General features: G+C 32.9%; 3 protein-coding genes across 3 annotated transcripts; all 3 read left to right on the forward strand.

Annotated features, from left to right (window-relative positions):
* Positions 1-1,557: 1,557 nt before the first annotated feature.
* On the forward strand, positions 1,558-3,292 carry LOC123911009 (probable carboxylesterase 18). The gene has a single exon (XM_045962320.1). The coding sequence runs from the start codon at positions 2,044-2,046 to the stop codon at positions 3,067-3,069; it is 1,026 nt and encodes a 341-aa protein (XP_045818276.1). The 5' UTR covers positions 1,558-2,043; the 3' UTR covers positions 3,070-3,292.
* Positions 3,293-8,356: 5,064 nt separating this feature from the next.
* LOC123904880 (protein FAR1-RELATED SEQUENCE 5-like) lies at positions 8,357-9,193 on the forward strand (the record flags this gene model as incomplete). Its single annotated transcript, XM_045954486.1, has 1 exon — positions 8,357-9,193. A coding segment is annotated over exon 1 (837 nt), but the record flags the coding sequence as incomplete, so codon positions are not given.
* An 835-nt stretch (positions 9,194-10,028) lies between these two features.
* LOC123904881 (protein FAR-RED IMPAIRED RESPONSE 1-like) lies at positions 10,029-11,261 on the forward strand. The gene has a single exon (XM_045954487.1). It carries the CDS (start codon positions 10,029-10,031, stop codon positions 11,259-11,261), a length of 1,233 nt encoding a protein of 410 aa, XP_045810443.1.
* Positions 11,262-12,401: the final 1,140 nt, after the last annotated feature.

Here is a 12,401-nt window from a genome sequence, read left to right on the forward strand (position 1 = left end):
ATGAAATTTAAAAGGAAAATAAAAATAAACACATACCATATTATTATATTGATGTTCAAATAACCTAACTGTTTTAATCAAAAAACTTTTTTAATATTTTCATAATATTTTTAATTGAGTCTTGCTATGACACTTTTTAAAGATTCTATTTAAAAAAAAATTGACGAATTTAAAAAAATCATTTTTTTTGGTACATTAAAAAAATCATTTACTAAAAAAGATAAATCATTTTAATTCTAATACGTTAAATTCACACGTTTCATAAAAGCTTATTATTTAATATTCCAAAAACAACATTAGGATTTCTTTTTCTTTTTTTAATTTTAGTCTTATACGTAAGAAATATGTTAGGCAGTTGTCAAATCATTAGTGAAAACTAAACACAAAGAAATCATTAGTAGTTTAGGGTGTGTTTGGTAAGTTCAATAAGCTAGCTTATTGCTTATTGGACTAACTTATAAGTTTGTTTGAAAAAAATAAAAATGTTTGTTAAAAAGCTTTTCTCACGAGCTTATAGTTTTTTTTAGATGTTATTTCAAGTTGCGTTTGTACTTATAGCTTAAAGCTTTTCATAGTTTTTTTTTTCTTTCATTCTTAACCTTTAATTTTATTGTTTTTTATAAAATAAAAAACTACCCTCTAAAAAAAAACTATCCACTACATATAAATGTCTTTTTAAGTCTTTTTATATTTATCAATCATTTAAAAAGCTGTTAAAAAAAATCATTTAAAAAATTAATTTTACCGAACATTTTAATTTCAATCAGTTACTTTTCAGCTATTAGCTAATTTTTCAACTATCAGCTATAAGCTAGCATATAACTTAATGATACTTTTCACTCCTATTTATTTATTTTAAATAAATCATTAGTAGTCAACAACAATCCAACACCGATGATCTTTATTTTGTTTCTATTCATTATTAATTATTAAAAGAAAAATATCATTCCCATAATAAATTGGTTCAAGTGAAAAGAGTCTTGCTCTTTTTAAGCATGTAGTCATGAGTTTGATTTTTGACTCATGCTTATAGAAAAAATTCAATTGCGAAAACCGATTTTATATGTCCCACAAGTTTCCCAACAGAAATTAGTTATTGTTAACAACGATAAAAACATCATACTGTACTAATAAAAATAAAATATCTTACTGGTGCGTTTGATTTACTAAAAAATAGGGGACTGAACTGGACAACTTTTGTTGTATCCTGTTTGATTTAAAATTGGTTATGGAATTGGACAAATTTGATAGTAAGGGACAAGACAAAAACAAGATTTTTTGTCTCTCACTGAACCACGGTACAACTTTTTGTCCACAGTACAACTATAAAAAATACGAAAATACCCATTTTATTTTTGAATATAAAAATATTACCGCCCTATATATCTCAGGTCCAGTTTTATCTTGTCTGTATTACCTTGTTCTGTCATGTACTGTTCTGTCCAATCCTTATTATTTTACGAATCAAACACACCCTACATCTTTTTCCACGGACAACCACCACCAACAAATTTCTGCACTTGAATCTCTTGCGGTAATTGTTACAATACACGTAGTTTTACATTATAAGTAATCTAAACAATTAATATGAGATCAAGCCCATCAAACGATCCACGTTACATAATCAGTTCCATATAATGTATTGATCTTCGACGTTGATTTAAATCAGACGACAAATAAACAGTAGTATTATAAGCAATAATGCAGTTACGTGTAATTCGAATCCTAAGAATTTATGAACCCATTAATTTTTCTACAAAAACAGATAGCAAACTTCAACTACTATCATTCATTATTGGAGAATGTTAACTTGTGCCCTTAAGGCATATGTTAAGAAAACAAAAATATAAATTATTAAATGCTAATTTATGTATTTTGACTTTTGAAACATTAATTTTTTTATATCATTAAATATTGAATTTCTATTTTGGTATATCTTAACATGTGCCCTAAGGGCACCCTTCATTATTTATCTAACCTTCTCATCTTCTTTTTTTTATTTTTTTACGTTCAATCAAAAAACTTCAAAACCTCAAAACGACAATGTCGTCTTCACCAAACGAAACCAAGAAGAAACCCTTTCTTCCTTGGAAAACTCGCGTTGGTATTTCGTTCCTTACGACTTTAACGGACGCTACACGTCGATCTAACGGCACCGTTAACCGCGGTTTTCTCAATTTCATAGATCGTAAAACTTCTCCTAACGCCACTCCCGTTAACGGCGTTTCAACCAAAGACGTTACCGTTAACGCCGATCATAATGTTTGGTTCCGTCTTTTCACTCCCACCGGCGCCACCGTCGGAGATGAAACCAAAATTACGTCTCTTCCGGTCATCTTTTTCTTCCACGGCGGTGGATTTACCTATCTCTCTCCCGCTTCTGTTGCTTACGACGCTGTTTGCCGTAGATTCTGCCGGAAAATCAACGCTGTTGTTGTCTCCGTTAACTACCGTCTCACACCGGAGTTTCGGTATCCGTCGCAATATGAAGATGGAGAATCGGTGCTGAAATTTCTCGACGAGAATAAATCCGTTTTACCGGAAAATGCTGACATGTCAAAATGTTTCATTGCCGGAGACAGTGCTGGTGCAAATATAGCACATCATGTTGCGGTTCGGGTTTGCAAAGCGGGGCTACAGAGAATCCGGGTGATCGGGTTGGTTTCGATCCAACCGTATTTTGGAGGGGAGGAGAGGACTGAGTCGGAGATTAGTCTCGAAGGATCGCCTTTGGTGTCGATGGCGAGGACGGATTGGTTGTGGAAGGTGTTTTTGCCGGAAGGATCAGATCGGGATCATGGCGCGGCTAATGTTAGTGGGCCGAATGCGGAGGATTTGTCGGGTTTGGATTATCCGGACACACTTGTTTTTGTGGGCGGGTTTGACCCGTTAAATGATTGGCAAAAGAGGTATTATGATTGGTTGAAGAAATGTGGTAAAAATGCTGAGTTAATTGAATATCCAACTATGATTCATGCTTTTTATGTTTTCCCTGATTTGGCTGAGGCTACTCAATTGATTTTGCAAGTTAAGGATTTCATCAATAGAGTTTCCAACAATTCTAAATGATGATGATGATGATTAGTATTGTTGTAATAAATTTGTTATGATGAATTATTGGTAAATTCACAGTTGTGTACTTGTGTGGTAATTTAGTTTTGATGAATTATTGGTAATAGGCCAGAACCTAGAGACGTGCAATGCTACATTTTGAGATTGGAAATTAGGTATTCGTACGGTGGTTGCATGTTCCGCATTCACGTAGTCAGTCATATTGATAATTGGATTGAAATTAGATGGTGCAAATTTAAACTTAGTTTTTTTATTTTATTTTGAACAAAATAGAAAAAATCGGCTTAAAATGTATTTCGTCTGATTTTAATCCAACGACTATTTAGAAATTATAGACCATATGGGATGTTATGATGTTTTAGTTTAACAAATATAATTATATAATGTGAGTGATCTTCATTGCTATGGCATATGTTTACTGTTTACATTTTGGAAGTTTATAATTTGTCTTTAATTTAGAATATGGTTTTCCATAATTTGTCTTGTGGTTTGGAGTTGTTGTTATTACGTGTTAAAATAAGTGTTGCTTGTTTTTACCCCACTTTTGCACAAATAGTCAATTACATGGTTGTCTGGTAGAAAGCAGTTGATGACCATTTTGGACAAGGTTTGGTGGAAAAATCAAACCTCAATTTTCAAATCAAGAAAAAGATCGATAAAAGATGAAACCTCCTTCTGAATTTTTCTTTTTAACATGCGGATTTTCTACAAATTTAGAGTTTGATAGATAGATAGATAGATAGATAGATAGATAGATAGATAGATAGATAGATAGATAGATAGATAGATAGATAGATAGAAAAGTAACATTGTTATTGTTATTTAGTATGACAAGTACCACGATGACTTGTCATCGTAGCACGATGAAGGCGGTTGAAAAAAGCAGTAAATCTGGAGAAGATTTTCTATCGTACCACGATACGATCCATCGTGGCCACGATGAGGCGAAATTACACGCCATCGTGGCCACGTTGGGTGCGATGGACCCGAAATAGAGCTCTTCTCCTTCACTATTATTCATTCAGAAATCACTCAACAATAGTGATACTCAAAAGAGAGTTAGGAGAACTCTAAGGAGGAGGCAAGGAAGGCCTAGGTGCTCCAAAGGTATAGGGGTAATATTTATAATTTCTTTTCCTTATTGTTTTATTATAGTCTTTAGTAGCTAAACCCAGGGTTATGTCAAGTAGATGAATTCCCCTAGGAATGCTTGAAACATGTAATTTGGTTATATTCCAAGACTATTTACAAATTGCTATTCATTTATTATCTGTTAGTATCTCTATTTATCGTTTTACACATTAGCATATACGAACGGCCGCATATTTTGCTAGTAACTAGGGTCGAAGTGGATACCGTGACACATCTAAGACTTCTGAATCAAAGAGATACTATAACCTACTTAAATGAGACCATTAAATTCAGTATCTGCGGTTAGGTTTGAGATTAAGAATTACACATAGTTAAATTCTGTACTAATATTAGGAAACCAAGAATGCTAAAGAACTTGTTAAATTTTGAACCTCTAAAGGTAAGGACGCCCCTTCGAGGCTGAACCTGTTAAAGGTAAGGACATGAAATAACGAAGGCTAAACCTACTGTAAGTGGTTCAACCTAAACAGATTACAATAGAAGTAAGTAAAGTTATATTAGGCTTACTTTAATAGAAATTAATCACCAAATAATACTTCGATAGTAAGCAGATATAGCGCTAGTTACCAAACAGGAATATAGGAGGAATTCGAAAGTACTTAACCACCAGTTCTCATTTGAAACTCAACTCTTTATTTCAATTGCTCTTTACTTTAATTGCTATTTACTTTTATTTGTCAAAACTCATTCAATCAAAAAAAGCGAATGCAAAACCTTTTACTTTAATTTACTTTCAGCACATAAATTCTTAATCAAAACTGATAACTTTGACACAATCCTTGTGGAGAACGATAACTTACTACTTTATTACTTGGTTGAGATTCTGTGCACTTGCAGAGCCACCATCACTAGCTTATAGCTGATAGCTGAAAAGATAGCTAATTGAAATTAAAGTGTTTGGTAAAATTAGCTTTTAAAGTGATTAATAAATATAAAATGACATAATTGTTAGTGAGTAGTTTATTTCTTAGAGTGGGTAGTTATTAAATTAAAGGGTAAATATGGAATAAAGTGTAAAAAGCTATAAGCTCAAACGCTACTTGAAATAACATCTGAAAAAAAACTACAAGCTAGTAAAAAAAGCTTGTTACGAAACACCTCTAATTTTTTGAAACAAGCTTATAAGCTCATATAATAAGCTAAAAGCTAGGGGAGTGTGTGACATTTAGCTAAACATCAAGAAAGATGAGCGTCATTTGTTTATATTTTTGTTAGGCAGCTAGTTTTTCGCTTTTTAAAGTGATATAACGGGTGTACCAGCGTTCGAACTCCGTCCCTGAAATTTACATGTAATTTTCCTACAAATTGAGCTATATGCTTAGAGGGACTTCTAAATTATTTTTTTTTGACGCAGGGACTTCTAAATTTATTGATAGTGAATGTTGTTTTTACAAGTTTATTCTTTAGGCAAATGTCAACGAGTGTCTTGGGGGCACTATTTAATAAATAGTAAGTTTTTTATAGAATTTTTATGGAAATGCATAAAGTCAACGCATTAAAATTTATAGTGTTTAATTTTTTGAATAAAAAATTTCTTTAAATTCAATGTTTAAAGAGTTCCTTTAATAGAAAAGATCAATTACTTAACTGAATTGACTATGTACAAATATATTTTCAATATGTTTGGTAAAATATAATATTTGAATATCTTTAGTCAAAAAAAAAAAAATTGAATATCTTTAACATAATTTGTTTTGATTTACGATGGAGTTTAGGATATCAAATCCAAAATCTCTAGTATACTTTCTAAATTCTTCACCGCTAAACTAAACCTGATCACTTATATAATATTTTATTTAGAAAAATGTTGTAACATTAGAAAAATTGGTATATAGTTTTCAAATCCACGTAAAGTATAAAAAATGAAATTTAAAAGGAAAATAAAAATAAACACATACCATATTATATAAATAAACACATACCATATTATTATATTGATGTTCAAATAACCTAACTGTTTTAATCAAAAAACTTTTTTAATATTTTCATAATATTTTTAATTGAGTCTTGCTATGACACTTTTTAAAGATTCTATTTAAAAAAAAAATTGAGGAATTTAAGAAAATCATTTACTAAAAAAGATAAATCATTTTAATTCTAATACGTTAAATTCACGGCTGAAGTTATTATACATAAGCCTGATACTTATGCACGGTGCATAAGTAAAGCACAACCACCAGATGTCATTTACACGTGTTACAATCTCAGCCTGTCAAAGGAATTGAACCTCAGCCTTCAGATTACGTGACACGTGTAATAATCACACTCTTTCACATGAGCTAACGGATTCCGTCACCAAAATTAACGGAATTCTTCAAACGATTTTCACACGAGCTTATCAAATCTTCTCCGACGATCTCTGCCGCCGGAATCATCATCTCTGTCACCGATTGCATCATTCGCCGGAATCATCATCATCCAAATCATCATCACGGTCACCTATTCCATGATTCGCTGAAATCATCATCACCGAAATCGATTTCATCATTAATCGACATCGCCGGCAACATTACTTCAAACACAGTTCAAATCACAGTGATCACATTTGATTTGGAGGTTGTTTCATGAGTTTTTTTTCTACTGATTTTGATTATTATGTGTTTTTCAGTATTTGTTAAATCTGTGAATGGTTGTGGTTATTTATTGATTTGCATGAAGAGGTACAAGAATCACTAGTTTGGGTGTTTAAGAAATTGCTAGTCTGCTGATTTTATCAGAGGGAGGGTGTTTTTTTCTAATGGATTTATGTTTTTAACAATTTTTGCATGGAGGCCATTGATAAGCCATTTTTGCACTAGTAATGGTTTCAGGAGACAACACATTGAAACCATTTAAATAAATGAATTCAGTATAACTAGAGTATGGTAACTGAATTATTAATCATGTAATTAGTGTATTTTTTAGCATAATTACATGTTGTTCTTAAAAATTAACAGGTAGTGATAATTACTTGTTGTGTTGGTGCTATATATGAATGAAAAGTATATTGCCTTTTGCTATCTTGACAAATTTTGTGTATAATTGACAATTTTTTTATGACAGACTGTTGAACACATAAGTGTTGATCAATCGACTCTTTAGAGGCGTTTGTTTCGCAGCACTGCACGAGTGAGTAGCATCAAGAAAATCTCTCTAGATACAAGATTAAGACGACAAGGCGAAACTTTTGGAGGAAAATCAAGGTAAATATAGAGTGAAATAGTTAGAAGTTAGCTTATAAGACAAATTGTTGTGTGGACATTAATAGTTTGGTTGTGTCTGGAGAAATTTTCTGATCTATGAAGGATAGACGTCGGACTCAGCTTGACAAGTGAACATTGTCAATAATTTGAGAAAATGAATTAACTGAATATAATTACATGTGTCGGTGTTGTGTTGGTGTCTAATACTGACATATGTTGGACACCGGACATGTCTTCAACCAAAAGTGTCCGTGTTGTAGAGTACTTGATAGATGATAAAGGAAGAGTGGTCAATGCTACTAATAAAAAAATGCTACTAATTAAACTGTATGTTATGTTCAGTCAAGATGGTAACTGGTAAGGTTCATAGAGTTCTTTGTCTAGATGGGAACTAGAGTCATACTTAAAAAGAGTTGTTGATAAAGGCATATACTCCTATTTGTTCTCAAAATTTTGTGATCTAGATGATAAAGTAATGGTACATGGACTCTTGACAAATATGTAGAACATAGCATGTAGATGAAATTGGACTCTGCACTGATGCAGAAAGGTATCACATTCTCTATGTTTGCAAGCTTCTATACAGGGCAATGAACTGCTGCTTTACTCATTGGTGATGCATATTACTATTATTCAATTAATTGTAATGTTGATGAATTTTTGGGTTGTATGTCTTCATATTAGTGGATTAATTCTAATGTATCATTATCAGCATCATCATCATTATTGTCATCTGCTTTAAATTAAATGCAACCATTATTATTGTTAAATGGTTTCCAGATGTGCAACAGTACAACCATTAAGACTGTTCAATGGTTTAAAGAACAACGCTTGTGTATGTAAATGGTATTTTAAGTATACTACTGCATGCATGTTACTTTGCTTGGTGTTTTCAGTGGTTAATTTAATGTTAAATGATTGTCGTTTATAGGGGATTGTTTCTGTTTTCAATGGATTTGACATCAACTTCATCTGGAATTGCCCAAATGCCTGTTGTTGATAGTTCAGACACACTTGCTGATAGTTTGCAATGCTACTATCCTACTAAAAAAGAAACTTGGGAGTCTCTTGCTTTTAAATCGGTTGAAGAGGTTGAAAAATTTTATGGTGATTATGCACTTAAAAGTGGGTTTTCAATTCGGATTTTGTTGAAATCAAGAAACAATTCACAGAATCAGCCAACTGATAAAATACACTATCTACGATATGGATGTAACAAACAAGGTTACAAGAAAGGAAGTTTGCTTGATCCGAAGAACAAGCCAAAATCAGAGAGTCCGGTTGTGGTTGAATTTGAGAAAGTAAAAGAAAAACCTGAGGAAAGGGTTGGTTGTACAGCTGCCATATTTTTGAAGTTGGATGAAACTCTGAATGTCTTTAAGATATACAAATGGGATGTGCCCCATTGTCATCCGTTACATAAACCGAAACATGGATGTTACTTGAGATCATTCAGACGAGTCAATGAAGTGCAAGGACAGCTTGCTGTAATAAATTCGAAAGCCGGGATGTCGATGAGAACTTCTTATGAAGTCATGGGTCAGGGAGTTGGAGGAACAGATAACTTGCCTTTTCGATTTTCGGATTTAAAGAATTATCTGATGACAAATCGGCAAAAAGAGATGCTAGTTGGTGAGGCAACCGTGATTCAAGATTTTTTTAGAAATGAAGCTCTGTCGAAACCATCCTTTTATTATGATATTCAAGTTGATGCTGCGGAAGATATAGCTAGTATTTTTTGGGCAGATGGGATTATGCAGCATGATTATGCCTTATTTGGTGATGTTATAAGCTTTGATACAACTTACCGAACCAATAATCAGTATCGCCCTTTAGGTTAGTTTTTTGAACTTCTATCAGGTTTTGAAATTACTGGTTTGATATCATTATGTTATGCACTGTGTTGCCATGAATAGTATAGGTAATTTGAACTTATTGAAACCATTTAGCCACAGTTATGGTTTCATTGTATAACATGTTTAAACCATTTGACCACTCTAATGGTTTCTAGCAGAATAATATATGAATAGTAGTTCCATCATTGTTTTCATCTAACCAAATTTGTACCTTATGAGATTTGTAGTCTTGTGATGTTATCAGAGGTGTTTTTCTTATATATTTCTTATAATTTCTAATGTAGGTCATTGGTAAACCATTTAGCCACAGTTATGGTTTCATTGTATAACATGTTTAAACCATTTGACCACTCTAATGGTTTTGCTATACTGTAACTTTGATATATGCTTTTTTTTGTTCTGATTTGGTTCATTTTTACATTTCAGCTGCATTCATGGGCTTTGACAATCATCGTACAAGTGTGTTATTTGGCGCTGCCCTGTTGTATGACGAGACTGCAACAACTTTTGACTGGTTGTTTACAACATTTTTGAAATGTATGTCCAATAAAAAACCACAATCGATATACACGGATCAGGCGACTGCATTGTTGAAGTCAGTTCCAAATATTTTTGAAGGTGTTTTTCATGGACTTTGCTCATGACATATGGCAGAGAATGCAAAGAAGAATCTCGGGTCTCGTGCAAATAGTGCTTTTTTGATGAGTTGAATATTTTGATTTCAAATGTTGAGACTGAATCAGATTTTGATTACAATTGGGATCAGATGATGAAAACCTGTTTTGATGGAAGGCCAACTGCAGACTTTAAGTGGCTTGTTCAAACTTACAGGAATCGTATGCATTGGTCTTCAGCTTGGGTCAAATCTCATTTTACTGCTGGTTTGAAAACAACTCAATTAAGTGAGTCCTTCAATGCCTTTCTCCGTCGTTTTCTGCAGCCTGATCATTCACTTGTTATATTCTTCAATCATTTTAATATTATGGTCCAGAGAATGAGGGATAATCATACTGAGTTAGACTTTAAGGCTGCAAACACTAGAGCAAAAAACAATTATCCCAACAGTCAACTGATGCGGTCAGTTGTAAACAAATACACCCCAACTTGCTTTGCATTCATTCATAGGCAGTATGATTTTTCTTTCAAATACTTTTATGAAGAGGTCACACCCCAAGTTTCTGCATTTGATAAGGTTTTCAAAGTTTTTACAATTGTACATGTTGATGAACCTGAGGAAGTAGATGGTGTTAATTATGATGATGCTTGTAATGATGGGCCTTCAAACCGTGATGTTTTGGATGAAGAAGTTGCTGAAAACCTTTCCCCAAACTTTGAAAAGCATGATCGACTTGATGAACGGCTTGTGACAATTGATATTAGGGCCAAACGTATTAGCTGCACATGCCGTATGTTTGAGAACAGGGGTTTCTTGTGTCGACATGTTTTCAAAATATTGGAGTTTTTCGGTGGTTCTGTGCAATATCATGGTTTGAAGACAATACCTGCAGAATATGTGTTAAAGCGTTGGTGTAGAGATGTGCGTCAGTCTGTTAAATCTACTATCAATGTTGCCACTGAAGGCGCGACTCAAGCACAACGATATCAACAAATTTGTGCTGTTACAGTTAAGCTTTGTACACGTGTTTGTGCAGATCCTGAGGCTTCTCAAATTTTTCTTAATGGTGTTCTTGAAGCTGGGAGAAAGGCAGAGGAGTTGCTTACTTCGAAAGGTATTCATACAGTTCAATCTTCCGTGACGCCATCTAAGTCATCTTCCGTTACGCCATCTAAGTCTTGCAATACAGCAGCTGTCAGTGAAGCATCTGATGCTCAAAAGTCGACTGGTCCAAAGTTCAAAAAAAGACCAAATCCAATTAGATCAAAGAAACGACTTAAAAGTGATTATGAATTGGCTAGAGAATACCAGAAATTCCTTATACACCGGAAGAGAAAACAGAGAGGGGCTGAGGATTTAAAGGGGAAAGAGGCTGCTGATTGATATATTTACATGTTATAATTTTGTATTAGACTTTGTTACAAAAGCATTAGACTTGTATTAATCGTACTTGGTCATTTCATGTTTTTTGTTGGTATTATAATAACCATCGTCTATATTTTAACTACACTGAAACCATTAAGTACATCAAATGGTTCCCCAATATTATACAGCGAAACCATTGTTATTGCTAAATGGTTTCAATAACCATCGACTATATTTTATTGGAAACCATACTATAAGTTTATTGCTAAGAGATATTTGATTATTATGTTACTTTTAAATTTTATTGTTCAATGACATACTGTAAGTTACATCACAGCTTCCTAATATAATGGTTATATTGTTAATAGTTGTCTGCAACCATTAAGTACATCAAATGGTTTCGTAGGCCAACTGTCTGGAACCATTCATTGGGCAGAATGGTTTCGTAGGCCAAAGAAGATTAAATAAATTAAGGCAGAAGACACGCCCAAGGAGGAAGAATACAGTCTGATACACTAGTACATATATAATCGAGCTAACTCGTGAATCAAACGAATTGAACTATATATAATTTAAGTTTAGCTCAAATTTGACTTATTTGATTCATAAATCAAATTCAATGAATCAATGAGTCTATTCAACACACTTGTTTAAACTAATCTTAAAAAAACATGACGTTCCACTAATTAACTTTTACCCATTAATCTTAGCTTGTTTCATATTGCTCAATGACATACTCTAAGTTACATCACAGCTTCCAAATAATTGTCTGCAACCATTAAGTACATCAAATGGTTTTGTAGGATAACTGTATGGAACCATTCATTGGGCAGAATGGTTTACAAACTACACTGTCATTTGTGTATATTATATGGTACGAATAACGCAGAGATTGATTAATTGCATATTTATTAACTTATGTTCTTATTATTTGATTAAGTAGTTATGTAATTAACTTAATATTTGCTGCCATCTTGCTATCCATTTGAAAATTCCTAAACTACAAAATACAAAGATAATGGATTTATTCTTGATTTCAGGTGTTTGCACATGTGATTAGTTAAAGGTAAAATAGAGTTGAATGCTAGTTGAATGCTGGAATCATTACGTTTTAAATAAGAAGTGTATCTACTTCGTCGACAACGCTCCGGATACCAT

Source organism: Trifolium pratense, linkage group LG2, assembly GCF_020283565.1.
Source record: "Trifolium pratense cultivar HEN17-A07 linkage group LG2, ARS_RC_1.1, whole genome shotgun sequence".
In the NCBI taxonomy this organism is placed as follows: domain Eukaryota; kingdom Viridiplantae; phylum Streptophyta; class Magnoliopsida; order Fabales; family Fabaceae; genus Trifolium; species Trifolium pratense.

What these genes read in the sequence shown, in the direction of transcription:
- LOC123911009 (XM_045962320.1), top strand. Translation starts at nt 2,044, where the DNA reads ATGTCGTCTTCACCAAACGAAACCAAGAAGAAACCCTTTCTTCCTTGG.
- LOC123904881 (XM_045954487.1), top strand. Translation starts at nt 10,029, where the DNA reads ATGATGAAAACCTGTTTTGATGGAAGGCCAACTGCAGACTTTAAGTGG.